Source organism: Chiloscyllium plagiosum, chromosome 1, assembly GCF_004010195.1.
Source record: "Chiloscyllium plagiosum isolate BGI_BamShark_2017 chromosome 1, ASM401019v2, whole genome shotgun sequence".
Taxonomy (NCBI): Eukaryota; Metazoa; Chordata; class Chondrichthyes; order Orectolobiformes; family Hemiscylliidae; genus Chiloscyllium; species Chiloscyllium plagiosum.
The window spans coordinates 141,643,147-141,667,533 of NC_057710.1; the positions used below are offsets into that span (position 1 = coordinate 141,643,147).

Consider the following 24,387-nt stretch of genomic DNA (forward strand, 5'->3'; position numbering starts at 1 on the left):
TGGATAGTGAGGAGGGCTGTTGTTGGCTGCAGAGGGACTTAGATATGATGCAGAGCTGGGCTGAGGAGTGTCAGATGGAGTTCAACCCTGCCAAGTGTGAGGTTGTCCATTTTGGAAGAACAAATAAGTATGCGGAATACAGGGTTAATGGTAGTGTTCTTAGTCAGGTGGAGGAACAGAGGGATCTTGGTGTCTATGTACATAGATCTTTGAAGGTTGCCACTCAGGTGGATAGAGCTTGTCAGAAGGCCTATGGTGTATTAGCGTTCATTAGCAGATGGATTGAATTCAAGAGTCGTGAAGTGATGTTGCAGCTGTACAGGACTTTGGTTAGGCCACAGTTGGAGTACTGTGTGCAGTTCTGGATGCCTCACTTTAGGAAAGATGTGGAAGCTTTGGAGAGGGTTCAGAGAAGATTTACCAGGATGTTGCCTGGAATGGAGCGGAAGTCGTACGAGGGTAGGTTGAGAGTTCTCGGCCTTTTCTCGTTGGAACGGCGAAGGATGAGGGGTGACTTGATAGAGCTTTATAAGATGATCAGAGGAATAGGTAGAGTAGACAGTCAGAAACTTTTTCCCCGGGTACAACAGAGTGTTACAAGGGGACATAAATTTAAGGTGAAGGGTGGAAGGTATAGGGGAGATGTCAGGGGTGGGTTCTTTACCCAGAGCATGGAATGCGCTGCCTATGGGAGTGGTAGAGTCAGATCATTGGTGACCTTTAAGCGGCAATTGGATAGGTACATGGATGGGTGCTTAAGCTAGGACAAATGTTTGGCACAACATCGTGGGCTGAAGGGCCTGTTCTGTGCTGTATTGTTCTATGTTCTATGTTCTATGACACTAGTCATTTCCAAACAGCAGCAGTTTGCTAAAAATCTGGGATATTTAATTACCAGTGATATATTGTTATAGTAAGGATTGTGTCTTTTATTTTTGTGTCTTTAAAAACCATGGACTGCCATGAGAAAGAACTTTTTTGTTTTAAAAAAACAAACAAACACAGGGATTTACTGGTGCAAATCTTTCAGCAAGAAATTAGGTACCTATTGTGAACTCTTGGTTTTTGTGGTTGTGGTTTCGTTCAACACACTCAGATGATCAGGAACCAAGGAGTTGTTTACAACACACTCAGATGATCAGGAACCAAGGAGTTGTTTACAAGCTGATTGGTTTTCAATTAGTAGAGCAGGTTGGAACTGGAAACAAACTGGAGTCAGAGTCACAGACAGAAATATAGAGAAGATTGACAAGGTCTTTTCCAGAGATGATAAGATTGTCTTATTATGAAAGGTTGATACTCACTGGGATTTAGAAGAATAATAGATGTTGTTAACAAAATATACAAGGTTCTGAGGTTGCATGCTGAAAGGATGTCTCTCTTATGAGGGCATTTAAAAACAGGACTATGTAATAGTAGAACTATTTAGAATTGTTAGATTAAAGATAGAAGCAAGGATGAATTTCCTCCATCATAGGTAAATTAATACTTGAAATTTCCTCCCTCCTCACCCTACTATGAGCAGTGGAGGCTGGATCATTGAATATATTCAAAGCTGATTCCAGCAAATGTTTGGTTGACAAGGGCATCAGTGGTTATAGGGTCCAACAGTTCAGTGGAGTCAAGGCCACAGTTAGATCAAGACAATCAAGTTGAACCATACAGCTCACTGAATGAGCAAATGATATTCTCCTGCTACTACTTCTTATTATAGTATGTCTCACGCCAGGCTAGGATGTGTGCCCTGATTCCTTAAATCAGGAACCTCCATCCGTATTTATGAGCTATTGTTTATGCTGCCATTTTTTCGTAACTTAGTTATGGTCCATAATCCATCTGTTGGTCGAAAGGGCTATTGTATTTTTTATTACCAGCCCAGACGACTACTGAATTTAAATAAACACAATGTTCCACAATACAGTTTTCATAAACTCTTCAACAGAGCTTCTCCATTGTTTCTTTGTTCTGTTGCAAGTGGGGAGTAGCAGGCTTGCGTCTAGAAGTTTTAGCAATAATGGAAAAGATTATATTTTTCTAGTTCTGGTTTCTAGGGCATTACCATTGGTCAAAAACTTAACTGGGCCAACCATCTAACTGTGGCATCTCAAAAGAAGCTGCGAATTCTGTGCAAGGTTACTTACCTCTCAACTCCCCAAAGCCTGTCCACACAAGCCAGGAGTGAGTGAGTTCTCTATAATTGCTTTGATGAGAGCAGCTATTTCAAGTCTCAAGAAGTTCCACGTTATCCAGGACACAGTAGCCCATCGACAACCCAAACATTCATTCACTTTACCACTGGTGTACAGTGGTAACAGGGTGTTTAAGTTAAAGGGCAGCAATTTGCCAAGCTTACTTTTACTGCCGTTTCAAAAGTTGCATCACCTACAACCTAGAAGACAAGGACTGCAGACACATGGGAACAGTCCTTTTTGCAAGTTTCCTTCTAAATCACAAAGCATCTCAACTTGGAACTATATCACCATTCCTTGACTGCGCTGAGTCTGTTAACTGGGAATCCTTTCCTAACAGCATTGCGCAAGTATCAAAACCAGATGATCTGAGCAGTTGAAGATGACTGCTCACTGTCACCTTCTGACAGGGATGGGCAAGAAATGCTGGTCTAGCCAGAGATGCTCACATTCTTAAAAGAATTTTAAAGAACTCATTTTATTCAGCTGTATTGTTTATTACTTTATCACACATTGAATTAATAAATATTCACCATTATCACAAGTTTAGGGAATCATTTTCCATAGGATTTTACATCAACCAAGAAATTTAAATATTTTTAACCATTATAATATGAAAAGATGAAATGAAAATTTCATCTGAATGCATTGAAAATGCATTCCAATTTGGTAGGGAATAGCACATGGCTATTATTAAATCAAACATTGCCTATTTTAGCAATAATTATAATGACTTCCATTTTAAGTGGAGAAACTATGTATATGTTTTATAATGCTGTGGAGAATGAATTCCTGAATTACATGAATGGGTTTCTGGACAGTATGTTGAGGACAATCAAATTTTGTACAATATTTGAATGTGACACCGTACTTGCTGAAATGGGAGTCTGAAATCTGAGCAAGGAAGCTATCTGCATATGATAGGCAAGTTTTTAAAGCAATTTAGAAAAATGAACTGAAAGATACAGACAAGCAATTATTAGTATTTAAACAAAAAAAAACTATATCTACAACGAATATACATCGCTCTAAAGCACTCGTGCCAAAATGAAAAGATGAGTCAACCATGGTTAATGAAACAAGTTAAAGATTGCATTAGATCAAAGGAAGAAGCTTATAAAAATACCAGAAATATTAATTAGTCTGAAGAATGGGAACAATGTGTGACCTGGAAAAAAAGTATCAACAAATTCCAAAGGAAACAAGGAAGTGAATATGAATGCAGGCTGGTAAGAAACATACAAATGAACTATAAAAGCTCGATGGATTTATGAAAAGAAAAAGATTTGCAGGGATAAACATGGTCAGTTACATATGGGGACAGGGATTTTTGTAGTTGATAAAATATAGAAAATCTCCTAGAAATGCTACATGACCAAGAGACTAGCGTAAATGAAGAGTAAAAAGAAATTTGTATCACTAAAACTGTAGCCCTTAAAAATTTAGCTGGATAGAGAGATGACAAATCTCATGTAACAGATGCACTTCATCCCAGAGTTTTTACAGAAGGAGATAATGGATACCTTGGTGGTTATCTTCCATAATTCTACAGACTCTGGAAAGATTCCTGCTGATGAGAATGGACCAAATGTAACCCCATCATTTAAGAAGTGAGGAAGGAGGACACTGAGGACTACAGGTACTGGTTTCATATCTTTACTAAGAAAGATGTCAGAATCTACTATGAAGAAAGTAATAGCTGAACATTTAGAAAATAATGGCAAAATGGGGCAGAGTCAACATGGGCTTACGAAAGGAAAATCCTGGTTTGACTAACTTGAGAGTTTTTTTTGTGGATGCTATTTTCAGCGTTGACAAAGCAGAACTATTAGATGCATGGCATTTAAATTTTCACAAGGCTTTTAATGAGATTCTGAACAGAAGATTAGAAAATAAAATTAGAATGCATGGGATGGGAAATATAAAAGTAAGGATGGGGAATTGGAGACTGAAAGCACATAATAAACATCACTCTCAGGTTGGCAAGCTGTCACTCAGTACTGCAAGAGTCAGTCCGGTTCCATAATCTACATAAGTTATATTAATGTGGACCAAATGTAATGTTTTTAATTTTGGTTGATGATACCAAACTCGGTGGGGGCCCAACATGTGAAGAGGGTGAAAGAAGACTTCAAAAAGACTTGGAGATGCTCCATGAATGGACGAGAACATGACAGATGTAAGATACTGTAAGAGAGTTTTAAGTTATTCGCTTTGCTAGTAACAACAGGAAGGGAAAAAAGTATTCTTAAACTGTGAGTAGGTCGGAAGTGTGGGTGTCCAAAGGGATCTGCTGTCCTTGTCAATGAGTCATTAAAAGCTACCTTGCAGTTCAACAAAGATCTAGAAGGTCAAAGAGCATGACTGGCTGGATAAGGATAGGATGTGTTTTTCCCCTGGCTGCTGACCCTAAACCCAAGGGACACACTCAGAAGAAGGGACACACTATTTAAGACTGAGATAAGAAGGAATTGTTTCACTCAGAGAATGGTGACTCTTTGGAATTCTCAACTGCTGAGAGCTTTGGAACCCTAGCAGAGCATATCGAAAACAATGGATAGACTTTTGGAGACAAATGTCATTGAGGGGGAAGGAGATGGTGTGGGAAAATGGAATTGAGGAGATGTTTAGTCAGTATCTAAAATGATAGCACAGGGCATGATGGACTAAATGGCCTATTCTTTGTTTCTATGTAGCTATCAGGCATGGATCAGGATTTGAATCAGTTCCTGACAGTTTGATCTAACCTCCCGAATAGCTGTACCTATCCATTGTATTTCCCCTCATCAAAATTAGTGACAGTTTGGAGTTAGTGCATGAAAATAGATGGATATCACATTCATCCCAACTCTATCGATGAATGAGGCCTCCAAACCTTATTCCCCATGATGTTTATACCCTTATGCCTCTCATACACCATGTTCATTCAACGCCTCTCATTCCCCTTCAACCTACTCACTACATCAAGTACCCACTTATATATACAAAATTCCCTTCCCTTATGTCCATTACTCCAGTATACACTGTAGAGAACTCAAGCCTTATAACTGATGATGATCATGAATGCTTGATTGTTCATCTTGACAAAAAAAACTTCAAAAAGTCATCTAAAGTGACTGTAAAATACAAGATAAATAAATCAACATTCCCTTTGACAGCCGTGTCAACAACCCTTCATGAGTTGGATCCAGTATTGAGGTTTGAAGTTCAAGTAAACGTGCATAATAAGAATCACCAAATCAACCAATTATAATGGGATTTCATTGCACTACAGTATAAACAAAGGCTCCAGTTCTGACTATGGAAATCTGTAAATGATAGATTGAGCTCATTAATTTGTCCAAGCTTAAAGGTGATGAACAGATGACAGTTGTTTTCCAGTTAAAAGATTGAAGCGCCAACTAACAAAGTTATATCTAAATATAAATACTGTTCAATTCAGGATAACAATTTATTTATTGGATAATACACTGCAATGCACTGTAGCACATTTCTACTTAATCCATGCTGCTCAATTTAGTGATTATCTCTTTTAAGAGAAAAATTCCTATCTTTAATCAATGTATTATGAACATATTTAACTGATTGCACAGCATTACATGATGATCTGAGAAGTTGTCAAAACTTTTGAACTTACTTGTTAACAGGTTCCTGAACCCAGATGAAGTTTTGTGCCTTGGTTACAACACTTTGAGTCATCATGAAACACATTACTTTTAGAGCCCAGCCCAACTCAGTGAAGATTTTGAGGCTTTTAACGTGCTAACCCTGCAAAGGAGCTAGCATGGACAGGAATAATGTGTAGGTTTGGGAACTGTTCCTGCTTCCATGCTGATCAAAAAAGCTGGTTCTCCAAACTGGGATAGGACCTCTATGCCTGTATTCCCAGTCAGGCTGAAAACTCCAGCCTAAAGTCTACTTTATCAGTTTCTACATAAGGAAATATATTTTGAAATACCATTATTTCTGAAAACAGCCTGAAATAAGTGAACTGAAATAGTATGATTTTAGCAAAGAGCAACACTTAAATGTGTTATTAAAAAATGCATATATATTATACTTCCAATGCAAAGCCAATAACACAAGTCTGGGAATATAATTTTTACACTCATTCTCCAAAAGCTTTATTAAACTGGAGACTACGACATTGGTGTTCATTTTGCAAAACATCAATTTTTAAAAAGTGGGCAAAATATTAATACTTACCTTTCCTTTCATCTTTTCCTTCATTGTATGATTTATCTGAGGAGCAAGGACACCGCCCATCACATTTGAGTGAGATCTGCTTGCCTGAAACACATGCTTGATATTCCAGTTTGCACTATAAAAAAGGAAAATTATGAAACTGAATGATCACTTAAAACACAAATAAATTATTCAAGAAACTGTATTTTACATGCTTTACAATACATATATAAACCAATACAAAGCCATAGGTACTGTCAGCAGTACCGGGAAACTGTGTTCACCTGCAAACAAATCATTTCTCAGTGAAAAATGTAAGGTCATTTAGTTACAGTGTTTTCTGGAATGAGCTGTCAGAGGAAATGGTGGAGGCTAATACAATTGCAACATTTAAAAGGCATCTAGATGGGTATATGAACAGGGAGGGTTTAGAGGGATATGGGCCGGATGCTGGCAGGTGAACTAGATTGGGTTGAGATATCTGGTCAGCATGGACAGGTTGGACCGAAGGGTCTGTTTCCGTGCTGAACATCTCTACGACTCTAAGTGTTGTAACTGTACAGTGTTTTCTGTCACTTAGGAATGTCAATCAGATGTCTTACAGACATTGTCTGGAAGTCCTTTTGGTCTACTGGTCACTGGAGTGAATCTTAATGTTGTGCGATAGCGTAAAACGTGAATCATGAATCCGCAGTTCATTTTACAGCTCTCCAAGTTTAATAAAGAAATTAGAAGTTTTATAAAAAGGCTGAAAAATCTTGCAGAATTTCATAAATTCAAGTTTACACTATGATGTGAAAAAATGTTTTTTGCAAAGCGACCTTGGAGTGCAGGTTCATAACTCCTTGAAAGTGGAGTCGCAGGTAGGTAGGATAGTGAAGGTGGCGTTTGGTATGCTTTCCTTTATTGGTCAGAGTATTGAGTACAGGAGTTGGGAGGTCATGTTGCGGCTGTACAGCACATTGGTTCAGCCACTGTTGGAATATTGCGTGCAATTCTGCTCTCCTTCCTATCACAAAGATGTTGTGAAATTCGAAAGGGTTCAGAAAAGATTTATAAGGATGTTGCCAGGGTTGGAGGATTTGAGCTATAGGGAGAGGCTGAACAGGCTGGGGCTGTTTTCCCTGGACCGTCGGAGGCTGAGGGGTGACCTTATAGAGGTGGGCCAAATGGTATGTTGGGAAACGGTGATGACAAGATCTGCTTGGTCATTGGTTCATTGTTTCTTTATTCATTCATGGGATGCAGGGATTGTTGACATTTACTGCCTATACCTAATTGCTCAGTGGGCCATGAGGAGTTAGCCACATTGCTTTGGGTCTGGAGTCACATGTAAGCCAGATCAGGTAAGGATGGCAGATTTCCTTTCCTAAAGGACACTAGTGAACCAGATGACTTTTTGTGACAAAGGTTTTTTTTCATGGTTATCATTAGACTCTTAATTCTCGATTTTTACTGAATTTAAATTCTACCATCTGCCATTTGAAGCTGAGCCTGGAATAATAGTCTAGCAATAATGGAGTCATCACCTCATGGAGTGGCTGAAGACCATAGTAGTACAATGGTCAGTATCAATGACTGCAAGACAACTGCGGGGTCACAGCTTGCTATTTCTCAGGTTTGGTGATTTTTATTTGTTTCGTTCAATTCACCTTTCAGCCCTATACCTAATTCATATTGGTATCATCCTCAGGTGACATGAAACTGTTTTTTGTCCTTATTTTTATAATCAGTCATCATGCTATATATAAACTCTGAAACTTTAACTGGAACTGCAACTACAACCTGTCCAATTATAAATGACAGCTTCTGCCAGAGTGAAAAATTGCAGCTATGATAGTTTTAGCATAGGCTTCAAAGTCAAGAAACTCACATGAACTCAGATCCCTCGAGTAAAAATGAGGATCATATATTGCTGCCAATCTACTGCTATTACTGCACTCAATGTAGTTTTCTGCAGAAAATGACCCTAAGGATTTTAAATCAACCAGTATGCTTTACTGCAAGCATTGCTATTAAACTAGTTGTTCAGTTGACCAACATTGTAACAATAAGCTTAAAAATATAACACTCTTCCAATGCCAGAAAAAAAAGCACAAGGTCGTGTCAATTTGAACAATCAAATCACTCTTGTGCTAGATAGAGAACTGAAACTATATTGTCCAGTGAACTATGTTTTTCACAAGCATTAATAACAGGTTGTATGACTGGCAAAATTCTACTCAGGAAGCTCAGTTATTACCTGCCTAGTGCTAATGTCATTTTTCAAACTAATGGAATCATAAATTTCTAAATCAATATGATGTTCCACTATACACCAAACACAGGATAGAATCTTATGCTCTTAGAATATGAACATGAGTTGGATCCATTTCTGTGTCCTGATCCCACTGTTGGTGTCTCCCTGGAAGAAAACTGAGAGCGGTCTTTAGGGGACAGTGGGCTAGTCCCTGAGACTTATAGGCACAATTAGAGACCTTCCATCATGGCAGCCTCACTGGCAGAAATAGGCACTGCCAGTGTGATGACACATGTATTTTGAAATCCTCTTTGAAGCAGTATTAAGTTGAAACTAAACAGTGATCACAAGTGATCACCCCCATGGAAGGAAAACCCCTTAATAGGAAGCCTAGCAACTGCTCCTGCAGCTTTGTGCTTGACTCACATTGGTGGGCTCTTCTATAGTAAGGAAACTGTGGTACTATCTGTAATCAGTCTACTCATCAACATTTAATTAGCTAGATCAACTATCTCCCACTACCCAGTAGGAAACCTCTGCTGGTGATGACCTTTGAGAATGTATCAGCCCACTGACATCTATGTAATTTCTTCCAATCTCGTCTTCAAGCCCATCCTCAAAGGACTAGAAAGATTCTACCATTGTGCACAATAAATTTCATCCTCTGCAATCCATAATGGTGTTTAAAAGAAGTTTTTGTAAATGCATTATGTCCATCAGTTGTTGGAGGAGGTACGTCCAATAAATCAGTCATTGCATTAGGTTTGTTACTTATCTTCCTCGCGTTCTTGATAATTCTACAATACTACAATTTGCAATATAATCCAAGCTAATTCAATAGAAACAGGATTATTTTATTCTGAGATTGTGTCTCGTGGCTCTAGACTCCACAGCCAGGGGAAACATCCCTTCTCCATCTAGTCAGCCTGTCCCTTCAGTGCATAAAACTGATTCAATTGCCATGCCAGCAAAGTACAGATAGTTCTTCGAAAACGCATCGGCTGTGTACTTGTGCAACTCTGCATTATAGAAAACTCGTGCTTCAGAAACAGCGCTTCAGAAAGTGTTGGCGATGTAATCGCGTTACAGCCAAAACATTTTACAAGTTTGAACTTTAAAAACAGTGTCCCCAGTTAGTCAATCATATTACTGCAAATTCGCATGAATGAAACAGTTCTTAAATATCAGCACTTCCAATTTAGAGGGTACATTTCTCTGTGCCTCAACTCACTGACCTTGTAATGTTTTGAACTGTCTTGAGACCCTGACTAAAACCTTGTAATAAGCCCTGCCCTGTCGCAAGGCAAAATTTAATATTTCCACCTAGCAACTTGTGAAAGTGCCTGCTCCATGAATGTTGACAGACACTGATGCTGGCTTGACTAGCGTACACAAAAAGATATAACTAAAGAATTTAATCACAAATAGTAAATTCAAGCTTCCCTGAAATTCAAAAAGTACTCAAAACTTTGTTGTCCAGAATGAATTTAAATTAAAACTTAAACTAACCCCCTGCTTTCTTGCCATTCTTTGATGGTATTTGAGTGTCGCTGGGGAGATTATTGCTGATTGCCTTTGATCGGAGAATCCTGCTGAACCTAGTCAGGGGGCAACTAAGAGTCAACCACATCACTGTGAATCTGGACCAGGCCTGGTTGGGTAAGCAAAGCAGAGATTGTTTCCCCGCATATATATGAATGAACCAGGTGGGTTTTTATGGCAATCGCTTTATGTCTTAGATTAAATTTTAATTGCAGAATTGTTTATTAATTAAATTTAAATTCCACACACAGCCACGTTGGGATTCAAAACTGTACCCCCAGACAATAAAGGAGGACACCACTACTGTTGCCTATCGGATTGCATTGGTACATAACTTCATAGGTGTCAGCTTGGTAAAGTAGCACTACATCTACTGACTCCAAAGCAATGTAAAGATCTGACTCCAGAGATGGGAGCACATCATCAGGTCTACATTTCAGGACTGTACTGAGGGAATGTGTTTTGTGAGGGTTACCAAGTAAAAGACATTAGCTAACCACCTTTGCTTTTTCCAGTCAAGATAGAAGGTCATTGGAAAATTTGAAGGAGACCTGGCTTTCTCTATAGTCTCTTCCTGAAGTACATCCTAAACTCTCCATTCCTTTGACTGAGACCTCATTGGTATCACTATTTCCCCATGGCTTTCTGTTCTGCCTGAACCAACAAGACCACATGCTCTGTAACTTTCTCACTCTGCCAAATATTGTTGTATGTGGTAAATGAGGAACTGTAAATACAATGGAACTCTGCAATTATCAGCGAACGTCCTTACTTCTGATCAAAACAAAGTAATTGAAGTAGTATCAACCTGAGGAAATCCTGGGTTCAGCTGATAAATCTCCAACATTCATGTCGGTTTCCTCCAGGTGCTCTGATTTCCTCCCATAATCCAAAAATGTGCAGGTTAGATGAATTGGTCATGCTAAATTGCCCATATCATTCAGGGATGTGTGGTTTAGATGCATCAGTAAATATAGAGTGGTAAAGTAATGGATCTGGGTGGATTACTCTTCAGAGGGTCAGTGTGGACTTGTTGGGGCAAATGGCCTGTTTCCACACTGTAGGGAATTCTATTCTATGAATTCATAGTCATCTCACTATTACGACTACAGCCACTCCACCTTACTAGTGCCACACTCGGCCAAATGCAATCTTGATATCAAGGGCAGCCACTCTCTTTTCACTTGTGAAATTCAGCTCTTCTGCCCATATTTGGACCAAGGCTATAATGAGCTGAGTAGTTCTTGCAGAATGAAAACTGAGAATAAGTGATGAGGTTATAAGCAGAAGTGTCACTTGATAACACTGCCAATGCACCTTTGATCATTTTGCTGCTGATTGAGAATAGACTGATAGAACATAAATTCAGGATCAGATTTGCCCTATGTTTTGTATACAGGACACAGATTTTTTTTCCCAGATTGGCATTTCAATGTCAGTCCTGTAACTATACTGGTACAGTTTGATCATGGTCACAACTAATTTTGGAGCAATTGCCTTCAGCACTACAGCTGGAATGCTTTAAGGGACTTTAGCCTTTGCTATACCCTTAAACCCCCTCAAATGGAGACACAGTCTAATGGTTTCTAAAGTGAGTTCCAGATGGTACATTACTCATGGCATTTCTGATGGAATCAGATGTAAAAAAACACTTTTGAGACTTTTCTTTTTGCTGGTCCCCACAAGACTCTATTCAAAATTTAAGAGTTCAGCATCATGGATGTAAGACACATGCAGTCAGGCAGCAGGGAAGAATTTTCATTGGTGATACCAGAGAACAGCTAACAATGCAGCAAATGGAATGAAGGACTCGATAAAAGAGCCTCCATGACAAACAGCCACATCTTTGCTGCTAACATCAGTGCCTGTCTTACATAATACCTTCCCTGGATGACTGTATCCTGAACAACCTTCCCTCTGGTACTGCCTGCTGTCGCCATTGCAGCCCCAGCTATTGATTGTCATGAGCCCTCTTCTGTCACATCCTTTCGTTCCTCTCCAGAGTTTACAGGAATATTGGGTGTATGAGTATCTCAGCAGACAGCGGTATCAGAATGCGTGCCATGGATCTGACAAACAGTCTCTGTTTCAATTCATTCCATTGTCCATAACTAAAATTCCATCCAACATTCACTGAACTCTTCCCACTCCACTCTCTAATCCTGATGTGCCATGTGATTCGGAGGCACTTTGAAATGTTTGCAAAAACACTGTAAAAATCCAACCTCTTCATGCCAACTTCACACTTGTCCCATCAGCCTTGATCCTCAAGCTCAATTTGTTCCTTCCCTCGATAACCTTTCAACTTGCCCTCATTACCTGGAACCTATCATTCTCCATTTTGCCATCTCTGCCATTGAATCAGGTGGCACGGTGGCTCAGTGGTTAGCACTGCTGCCTCACAGCACCAGAGACCTGGGTTCGATTCCAGCCTCGGGTGATTCTCTGTGTGGAGTTTGCACATTCTCCCCATATCGGCATGGGTCTCCTCTGGGTGCTCTGGTTTCCTCCCACAATCCAAAGATATGCCAGGTGAATTTGTCATGCTAAATTGCCTATAGTGTTCAGGATGTGTAGGTTAGGTCCATTAGTCAGAGACAAATGTGGAGTAAAAGGGTAGGAGAATGGGTCCAGGTGGGTTGGAGGGTTGTTGTGGACTTGTTAGGCCAAATGGCCTGTTTCCACACTGTAGGCATTCTATGAATCTACAGCCATCCCCAGCAACATAACCTTCTGATCTTGTGTGAAAACATTTTTCCTCAAATCCCTTCTAAAGCATCTGCCTTTCACTTATTATTAATTCTTCAACTAAGGAGAACAGCTGCTTCCCATTCACCCTCATAATCTTATGTACTCAAAGTTTGTGAGAAGATTTGTAGCTCGGGTGCTCGTTGCTGTGGTTCTGTTCGCCGAGCTGGAAGTTTTTGTTGCAAACGTTTCATCGCCTGACATCCTCAGTGATTGGGAGCCTCCTGTGAAGCGCTTCTGTGGTGTTTTCTCCGGCATTTATAGTGGCCTGTCCCTGCCGCTTCCGGTTGTCAGTTTCAGCTGTCCGCTGTAGTGGCCGGTATATTGGGTCCAGGTCTATGTGTTTGTTGATGGAGTTTGTGGATGAGTGCCACGCTTCTAGGAATTCTCTGGCTGTTCTTTGTTTCGCTTGCCCTATAATGGTAGTGTTGTCCCAGTCAAATTCATGTTGCTTGTCGTCTGCGTGTGTGGCTACTAGGGATAGCTGGTCGTGTCGTTTCGTGGCTAGTTGATGTTCGTGGATGCGGATCGTTAGCTGTCTTCCTGTTTGTCCTATATAGTGTTTTGTGCAGTCCTTGCATGGGATTTATTACACTACGTTAGTTTTGCTCATGCTGGGTATCGGGTCCTTCATTTTGGTGCGTCAAAATCCCATGCAAGGACTGCACAAAAAACTATATAGGACAAACAGGAAGACAGCTAACGATCCACATCCACGAACATCAACTAGCCACGAAACAACACGACCAGCTATCCCTAGTAGCCACACACGCAGACAACAAGCAAAATGAATTTAGACAGGGGACGAAACGTTTGCAACAAAAACTTCCAGCTCGGCGAACAGAACCACAGCAATCTTATGTACTTCTATCAGTTCACCCACTCAACTTTCTCTGTATCAAAGAAAACAACCCAAATTTATCTCATCTCTCTTCATAGCCAAAATGCTCCATCCCAAGCAACACTCTGGTGAATCTCCTTTGCATTCCCTCCAATCTAATCACATAATTTCTATAGTTTTGTGACCAGAACTGAACAAAGTACTCCAGCTGTGTCTCTACAGCTCCAACATGACCTCCCCACTCTTATAATCTACACCATGACTGATAAAGGTAAGCATCTCCTATGCCTTCCTAACTATTGTATTAAGCTGCCCCGCCATGTTCAGAGATCTGTGCACCAGCACCCAGAGATTGCTGTACAGTGTCTTTCAGTCAGTATGTTAGTAGTCTTCCAGAGACATGCTCATGGTATCCTCAGTGTATCATAGCATATGACCTAAGGGTGTAAAGATCCCATACTCCATCTTACCTTAGATCATTTAAAACATAATATTCTATTGAAAGAATGTGCCATTTTTGCAACGTTATATTTAATGCTAGCTCAGACACATACATGCCTTAGGAATGTAAGCTTTGTATGTAAATAGATCATTGAAATCAATGTAAGTACTCACAAACCCGTTTGAGTATATCAAAGAAGTAACAAAGAGGATTGATGAGGGCAGAATGGTGGTTGTGATCTACATGGACATCAGTAAGACGTTTGACAAGGTTCCCCATGGGAGACTGGTTAGCAAAGTTAGATCACATGGAATACAGGGGGAACTAGCCATTTGGATACAGAACTGGCTCAAAAGTAGAAGACAGAAGGTGGTGGTGGCAGGTTGTTTTTCAGACTGGAGGCCTGTGACCAGTGGAGTGCCACAAGGATCGATGCTAGGTCCTCTACTTTTTGTCATTTACATAAATGATTTGGATGCGAGCATAAAAGGTACAGTTAGTAAGTTTGCAGATGGCACCAAAATTGGAGGACCAGATGGATAGCGAAGAGGGTTACCTCAGATTACAACAGGATCTTGACCAGATGGGCTGAGAAGTGACAGATGGAGTTTAATTCAGATAAATGTGAGGTGCTGCATTTTGGGAAAGCAAATCTTAGCAGGACTTATACACTTAATGGTAAGGTCAGAGGGAGTGTTGCTGAACAAAGAGACCTTGGAGTGCAGGTTCAAAGCTCCTTGAAAGTGGAGTCGAGGGAGATAGGATAGTGAAGGCGGCGTTTCGTATGCTTTCCTTTATTGGTCAGAGTATTGAGTACAGGAGTTGGGAGGTCATGTTGCGGCTGTACAGGACATTGGTTAGGCCACTGTTGGAATATTGCGTGCAATTCTGCTCTCCTTCCTATCGGAAAGAGGTTGCGAAACTTGAAAGGGTTCAGAAAAGATTTACAAGGATGTTGCCAGGGTTGGCGGATTTGAGCTATAGGGAGAGGCTGAACAGGCTGGGGCTTTTTTCCCTGGAGTGTTGGAGGCTGAGGGGTGACCTTCTAGAGGTTTACAAAATTATGAGGGGAATGATAGGGTAAATAGGCAAAGTCTTTTCCCTGGGGTCGGAGAGTCCAGAACTATAGGGCATAGGTTTAGGGTTAGAGGGGAAAGATATAAAAGAAACCTAAGGGGCAATGTTTTCAAGCAGAGGGTGGTACGAGTATGGAACGAGCTGCCAGAGGATGTGGTGGAGGCTAGTACAATTGCAACATTTAAAAGGCATTGAATGGGTATATGAATAGGAAGGGATTGGATGGATATGGGCCGGATGCTGGCAGGTGGGACGAGATTGAGTTGGGATATCTGGTCGGCATGGACGTGTTGGTTTGTTTCCATGTTGTACATCTCTATGACTCTATAATATCCAATCACAATTTGCTATGTTGTGGAAGATAACAAAAGCATTGGCACACCAGGTAAAAGACAGTTTTGGCGGCAAACTCACACCAGCCTAATGCCATGGAATATAAATGTCACACGTAGCATTTGAGGCTGACAATCACCAAGCTGAATCCAGAACTCCCGAAATACACTGATTTTCTAATGGGAAACCCAGACAAAAGGTAAGTTGTCATTTGCCATAGTACTATCAGTGGATCTGTTCAAATTTCAGAGATGACCTGAAGTGAAATACCTGTCCAAACAATGCTTTTACAGAGCTACTGACTTTGTTAATTCAGCTTTGTCTGAATTGTTGTCTGTTCATGTTTCCAGAGTCAGAAGTACAGAAGATATCATTTATTTGGCATTTATTTTGATTAAAATGCATTTTGGTCTTCAGAGAAAACAAATTAGTAAATTGTAAATTTATTAAGATTTCATAGATTAGATTCACTATTTTCTATAAGCATTGATACAAATATTTTATAAAGCAAGTACACGGTTTTAAGAGATTAAGGATGATCAATCTGTTTCTCAGTTTTGTTTCTCTTAGATACGAAAATTCTTCAAGCACTCATATAATTACTGAGGGCATCCAACAGTTTACAGGAGGAGCATAATATAGGGCAGCATGGTGGATCAGTGGCTAGCGCTGCTGCCTTACAGTGCCAGGGACCTGGGTTCAATTCCAGCCTCGGGTGACAGCCTGTGTGGGGTTTGCACGTTCCCAGTGTTTGTGTGGGTTTCCTCCCACGATTCAAAGACGTGCAGGTTAGCTGAATTGACCATGCCAAGTTGCTCATTGTAGGTTATTAGTCAGGGGTAAATCTCGGTTGGGGAATGGGTGTGGGTGGGTTACTCTTCAGGTGGTCGGTGTAGATTTATTGGGCTGAAGGGCCTGTTTCCACACTATAGGGATTCTAATTCTAACTATTAAGTCAGTTTAATCTAATAAGAGACTAGTGGTTTATTGTCCAGATGCTCAATTGCTATGGAGCATAGCACAGAAACGATCGTGAACTGGCATAAAATATCACTAACTGATCATTCTGTTTATAACATGCAAAAAGTGCAAATTGCAGAACATTTATGAACTAAAGTTAAATTCATTGAAATAGATATTAAGTATAAGAATCTCTTTTGATATTGCAGAATTTAAGTTTTCATTCTTTGGATATTCCATTTTATTTGTAGATTATAATTTGTACGTTCTTTAGAATTTATTAATAAATTCCATCACGATTGCAGATTTTTGGACTTTAATGAAATAGTTAAGTCCATTATATCAAAATAATTTTATGACATCTATGTAAACTGAAATGTGAAGCAGAAACAGAAATAGCTGGCTAAACTTAGCAGGTCTGGCAGAGTTAAATGTTTCAGGTCTAGTAATCCTTGCTCAGACTAGGTAGGAAAATGTATGGGAGGAGTGAGGTGTACATGATAAGAGGAAATGAAGCAGAGAGACAGACAGACAGAGAGACAGACAGACAGAGAGACAGACAGACAGAGAGACAGACAGACAGAGACAGACAGACAGAGACAGACAGACAGAGACAGACAGACAGAGACAGACACGGGGACAGAGAGAGAGAGCGAGAGAGAGACAGTGAGATGATAATATGGACCATTAGTAGATGAAAATAGATTGGCGGTGATGAAAGCAGCCCATTTCATAATGGACCACTTTTGTAGAGGTAGATAAAGGAAATGAAAATTGATGTTAAGGCCATAAAATCATTTAATTTGATATTGAGTCCTGAAGGTTGCAGGGCCCCCATATGGAAATGAGATTCTGTTCTTCCAGCTTGTGCTGAGCCTTCCTGGAGCACTGCAGCAAACCCATGACAGAGATGTTTGCCAGGGAACACAATGGTGAGTTGAAATAACAAGCAACTGATAGCAATATTGCGGACAGAACATAGGTGCTCTATAAATAGGTCTCCTAATCTGTGATTTGTCTCTCCAATGCAGGGGAGACCGCAGTGTGAGCAGTGAATACAGTAGACTAGATTGAGTGAAATGTAGGTAAATCGCTGCTTCAACTTGGAAGGGGGTCTGGAGTCTTAGAGAGGAGGGAGGAAGTAAATGGAAAAGTATTGCATCTTCTACGACTGCATGTGTAGGCGCTGTGGAGGTGTGAGGAGGAAGAGTGGACCAGATCATTTGGAGGGAGTGGTTTCCGTGGAATCCTGACAAAGGAAGAGAAGGTAATATAAAGTGAGGACTAGAGGGACCCTGTCAGTTTGTGGGAGGGAAGAGAAGGAATGAATGGAGGCTAAGGTTTAGGAAATGGGCTGGATATGGCGGAGGGCCTGAGAAATCCTCAGTTGAGGAAAAAAGTATTGTTTCTGAGGCCCCCCCTGTGAAAGGTAGCATCATCAGAACAAATGCAATAAAGACAGAAAAGCTGGAAGAATGGAATGGAATCTTTACAGGCAGCAAGATGTGAGGAGGTATAGTGCAGGTAACTAAGGGAGACAGTGGGTTTCTTGCTCACTATTGGATACCTTACTGATAAAGTACAGGGAAGCATAATGCTAATTCAAATTAATGGTTATCATCAGAAAATAAAGTCAAGTGAAAGATCAAAAAATCATAAATATGCGTTATGTTAAGTACAAATCAGGTTTCAAATAGCACATTTCAAGTCTGCAACATCCATTAAACTGACCTTGTTGCTAGATCAAAATAATCGCCAGGAATTAGCTGGTAAAACTGGCTGATGGTCATTACATTGTAAAATGGAGCAGTTTCTGGCACATGCTCATTATGCAGTCAAAGGTAGAAATCCAAAAGTTGCTATTAATAGTATGCTGCATCTTTACAAGATGAACATTTACAGACTCTTGCAAATATAACAGAACAGAATTTGATGTGAATTTCAATCTTTTATGCACTATTCTCAATGCAAAAAAATTCAAGTTGTTAAACATTATTGATTGCAGGAACTGGGTTTTATTCGCATTCTAAGTCATAACTACTATGGGAAAGAAGATGAACAATAACAAGTTCCTTGATCTCTATTTCAGGACCCATTCTGACATCCTGCTAGTTGGCTTCATTGTTTCTAGGGACCAGACATCACATCCCCAACCCCACCCATAAAATGGTGCTGTAATGAAATTCGGGAGGAATCCTCTCTAAACTGTTATAGCTGTTTGAGTCAATGGCAAGTTGACTGCAAAATCTGAGATAATGAGAATATAGACATTTCACCATTTGGGTTAGCTCAGGCAGTTTCTTCAAACTGACCAATTTTATTTATTACGCAGGCCCCTTCTTCTTTGACAGTCCCTCAGGCTCAACAATGACTTATATGTACCGGTAGGTAAGTTTTAAATGTTTTTACACATTAAACATACGTAATTTACTATAAACCTGATTGATGTACTCTTGTGTAATGCCTCATGGTTAGGAATATCAGGAGATCTTTAATGGGCATGCTCATGGGATCATTACTGTAACAGTTTGTGACTTAAGGATATGAAGGTCACATACTTCATCTTAACTCAGATCACTTGAAGCACAGACAAAAAATAAAAGGCAGACAGCACAACAAATACATTGCTGCAAATGCATTTAGAATGTTACCGTAATGGTACAACTTCTGAAAATTCCTGCAACTCTAAAGCATTTACAATTGGTCCAACAACAGCAGAAGCATGGATTACAAATTCCCTGGCAAGAATTGGAGGCTCTCGTATTTCTTATCCAACTACAAACCTTTTAAACGAAGGTGGCAACAAATGCTTCATAGTCCAAACAGCTGCAGAAATAGAGAAAGTAAGCCGATGAAATACCCAATGCAATTGGGAAGGAGGGATTAATTGGAATCAATATTGTAGCTTATGTGGACAGCACCAAGTTGATCCCACAAAAGATATAGAAAGTGCTAGAGGAGCAACTTTGTGTAGGAGCAAATTTTCGAATTCATCACCTAGAGTTGATGGTCTATAGGCAACAGCTGTAGGAATCAATGGATACATTTGTCAATAACGCTGTAACAAGGGGAACAAAATGTGATTTTTCAGACGACAAACTGATGTAACTGATAATGGAGCTATTGATTGTTTCAGCAACTATCCAAGGATTCCAAACTGACCTTTTGAGCAAAATAGAAATGCTACAACACTTACTCTTTGCTAAATGATGACAGAATAGAGGGCTGAAGGGTCTGTACTGCACTGTAATGTTCTACGTTCTACGTAACTGGACAACTTTATAACTAAACAACAACACCTGCAAGCACTAGATGCAGCCAACGTATGGACACAGTAGCCATGACATTCCAAGACCGATGCAAGATATGGAAAACAAAGGACACTGGACTAACCTGTACAAGAAACCTGGCTCCAGAGTCAGAGTTAGAGGCTCAAAAATTCACAACCAAGCAGAAGACAGACAAAGCACCATTAGCAGCAAGGAGTGTACCACAGACCTAGAATTATAGAATCCTTACAGTGCAGCTAGAGGCCATTCAGCTCATTGAGTCTGCACTGATAGACTGAAAAGCATCCCCCACCTCCGCTCCTACACTATAACCTACAACTGCGCATATACCAGGGGTCACTCAACCTAACCTGCACATCTTTGGATTGTGGGAGGAAACCAGAGGCCCAGAGGAAACCCGTGCAGACAGGGGGAGAATGTGCCAACCCTACACAGAATCGAACTTGGCGCAGTGAGGCAATCGTGCTAACCACTAAGCCACTGTGCCACTAAGCTGACCTAAGCAATTGTAAGCCCATACAAGATATTCAAGCAAGAGAAACTCTAGACAAGAACCAGAGTACAACAACTACAAACAGAGAAGGATCAGGCTTTCCGTGAACCTAAGACATTATATGGATCAAGTCTGGGTGCTAGAAAAAAATCCTTTCAATCTGGTTCAAAACTATAAGTAGTTTGAAAGGTGATTCCATATTGTATCACAAAGGCACTACAACTCCATTAATTAATGTTCCTGGAGTGTTTAGATACAAGAAAAACTCAAGTATGAGCTGGATAAGATGGAATGCAAAGAGATGCCAAACGTATGGCAGGAAGACTATCAACAGATGCCTGAATCTCTCAAACAAGAGGTATCAGCAGAAAGCAGCACACTGAGTACAATGACCCAAGGAAGAAAGCAATTGGAAGTTGAAGTGTCAATTCACAGGAAGGGATAGGAGCCTGGATCACACAAAGTGGCAAAACCATTGTATTCTAATCCAAAAGCCTAGTTCAAGCAAAATCCAGTTACTCCAATATAGTAAAAAACTTGCCTTGGTATTTGGTGTACAAGATTCCACACCTACTTATTCAGTAAACAATTCACTGTGGAAACTGATCACACGCCATTGGAGCTAATCCACTGCAAACTACTGACAAGTGCACCACATACCAGCTCCGTGTAGGACTTTAAAGTCTGCTATGGTTGGAGAAATGATTAGCTTTAATACACTGTGCAGGTTGATAGATTCAGGGCTTTTGCCCAAAATGCTGACATTCCTGCTCCTCGGATGCTGCCTGACCTGCTGTGCTTTTCTAGCACCACTCTAATCTAGACTCTAGTTTCCAGCATCTGCAGTCCTTGGTTTTACCAGGATAGATTCAGTCAAGGATGCTGAGTTCCACTGGGCCTACAAGTAGCCAGCATGGATATTAGAGTTATAAAGATGTACAACATGGAAAAAGACACATCGGTCCAATCCGTCCATGCTGACCAGATATTCTAACCTAATCTAGTCCCATTTGTTAGCACCTGGCCCATATTCCTCTAAATCCTTCCTATTCATATACCCATCCAGATGCATTTTAAATGTTGTAATTGTACCATCCTCCATCACTTCTTCTGGCAGCTCATTCCATACACGCTCCAGCCTCTGCGTGAAAAAGTTGCCCCTTAGGTTCGTTTTATATCTTTCCCCTCTCACCCTGAACTTATGCCCTCTAGTTCTGGACTCACCCACCCCAGGGAAAACACCTTGTCTGTTTGTCCTATCCATCCCCCTCATGATTTTATAAACCTTTATAAGATTTATAAACCTTACCTCTCAGCCTCCGACACTCCAGGTAAAACAGTCCTGGCCTATTCAGCCTCTCCCTAGAGCTCAAATCCTCCAACCATGGCAACATCCTTGTAAGTCTTTTTTGAACCCTTTCAAGTTTCACAACATCCTTCTGAGGGAGACCAGAATTGCACACAATATTCCAAAAGTGGCCTAACTAATGTCCTGTACAACCACAACATGACCTCCCAATTCCTTAACTCAATGTTCTGACCAATAAAGGAAAGCATACCAAATGCCTTCTTCACTATCCTATCTACTGGTGACTATTGACGTGAAAGATGTGCTCAAAATTAATCTGCTGCACTTTTGTTAACACAAAACAGCTACTGCCCTATAACTGAAGAAACTGTGGAAAGTTATCATTGATTGGTCATCTGTCATGACAAAGGTGCCAAGTACTGTCACAGATGCTTTTAGCTTTACAGAGATCAGTTCAGTATCTTGAAGGGCGTAATTCTCAAAGGAAAGTACTTGCAGCCAAAGCTCTCTGCCAGGAGATACTGCCACAACTACAACAAGGACATATGGATATGTAGCATGTGGGACAACTGGTATATGAGCCAGTGATCAATGCTGACATCAAAAAGTTAATGAGGATGTGCAAGGCATGCCAGAGTCACCATAGAGGACACAGCAACATAGAATCTCATGAGGACACAGAGGATCTCTATGAATCCCTTAGTCCAAAACTGCCATTAACCTATTTACTGTAATGGAGCAGAATTTATTCTGTGTACTCCTAATTTCTCCAAATTTCCAATTGTCAGAATGATACAGAACACTTCAAGTGAGTGTCACATTAAGTCTGTTAAATGCATATGAAGAAATTATTTCAGTCAGTAGTCTTTAGCATATGTGCAGACCTTTCGGAGGCATGATATACTCACCATATTACTTAAGATCACAGATTCACTGTGCAAATTTATTTGGATTGAGCAATGCTCGGGTTCTGCAGGGTCACTTAGCTACTGACCTCATTACTGCCTTGCTTCAATCATGGACAAAAGAGTTGAACTCCAGAGGTTAGGGGAGAGTGGCAGCTCTTCACATCAAGGCCACGTCCAACCAAATGAGGCATCAAGGAGCCCTAGCAAAACTGAAATCAACAGGTACTGGGGGACAAAATTCTCCACTGTTTGGAGCCATATCAGGCACATTGGAAGATTATTGTGGTTATTGGAGCTCAGTCATCTCAGCTCCAGGTCATCTCTGCAGGAGTTCCTCAGGGTAGTGTCCTCTGCCCAACCATCTTCAGCTGATTCACCAATGACCTTCCCTCCATCATAAGATCAGAAGAGGGTATGTTCACTGATGATTGCACAATGTCCAGCACCAGTTGCGACTCCTCAGATACTGAAGCAGTCTATATTCAAAAGCAACAGAATCTGGACAATATCCAGGTTTGGGCTGATAAATGACAAGTAACATTCACATGAGGAGAAAGTGAGGTCTGCAGATGCTGGAGATCAAAGTTGAAACTTTATTGCTGGAACAGCACAGCAGGTCAGGCAGCATCCAGGGAACAGGAGATTCGACGTTTCAGGCACAGGCCCTTCTTCCTGCAGACCTGCAGTCTTCTTCTTGACCTCTCCGCCTCCATCCTACTCCGACCTATCACCCTCACCTTGACCTCTTTCCACCTATCACATTTCCAACGCCCCTCCTCCAAGTCCCTCCTCCCTACCTTTTATCTTCTCCTGCTGAACACTCTCTGCTCATTCCTGAAGAAGGGCCTGTGCCCGAAACGTCGAATCTCCTGTTCCCTGGATGCTGCCTGACCTGCTGTGCTGTTCCAGCAATAAAGTTTCAACTAACATTCACATGACACAAATCCTCGGCAATGTCCATCTCCAATGAGAGACAATATAACCAATCATCACCCCTTGCCATCCAATAGTGTACCCCACTGTACCAAATTCCTCACGGTTACCATTGACCAGAAATTCAACTGAGCTCACCACATAAATATTGTGGCTTCAAGGGCAGGTCAGAGACGAGGAATACTGCACTCACCTTCTGACTCCCCAAAGCCAGTCCACATCAACAAGGCACAACTCAGGAGTGTGATGGAATAGTCCCCACTTGCCAAGATGGGTGTAGTTCCAACAACACATAAGAAGCCTGTCACCATTCAAAACAAAACAGCACCCATGACTGGCAGCACATCCACAAGCATCCACTCCCTCCACCACCGATATTCAGGAGTACACACTTCTATTTACAAAATGCAATGCAGAAAGATCCTTGGACAGCATCTTGCAAACCTCAACTACTTCCATCTCGAAGGACAAGGGCAGCATATACATGAAAACACAGCAACTTGCAAGTTCCCTCCCAACTACTCACCATACTGATTTGGAAATATATCACCACTCCACCATTGTCGCTGGGTTAGAATCTTGGAATTTCTTCCCTAAAGGCATTGTGGGTCAAGTTACAGTATGTGAACTGCAGCAGTTCAAGAAAGCATGTAGCTCACCACTACCTTCTGAAGGTTAAAGAGGAACAGACAATAAATGCTGGCCAGCCAGTAATGCTCGCATCCTATGCCATGTTATATCTCAGAAATTACCATCTCCACCAGAGATCATGTCAGAAAGCAAGGTAGAACAGTCTTGCCAAACCATTATCTACCTAAATTCACTGGGGTACAGGACACACATTTCAATAAACAAAAAATGTTGAAGATTATGTATGATTAACATGCAGATATAGAAC

General features: G+C 40.7%; 1 protein-coding gene across 5 annotated transcripts in view; it reads right to left on the reverse strand.

The window, feature by feature from the left end:
- LOC122554029 (testican-3-like) overlaps positions 1-24,387 on the reverse strand; it is a 544,992-nt gene that overhangs the window by 158,433 nt on the left and 362,172 nt on the right. For all 5 annotated transcript variants that reach the window (XM_043698524.1, XM_043698527.1, XM_043698526.1 and 2 more), the window contains one exon: positions 6,396-6,510. In XM_043698524.1, coding sequence (XP_043554459.1) covers positions 6,396-6,510 — 115 coding nt within the window. The remainder of the gene's footprint in view (positions 1-6,395; positions 6,511-24,387) is intronic.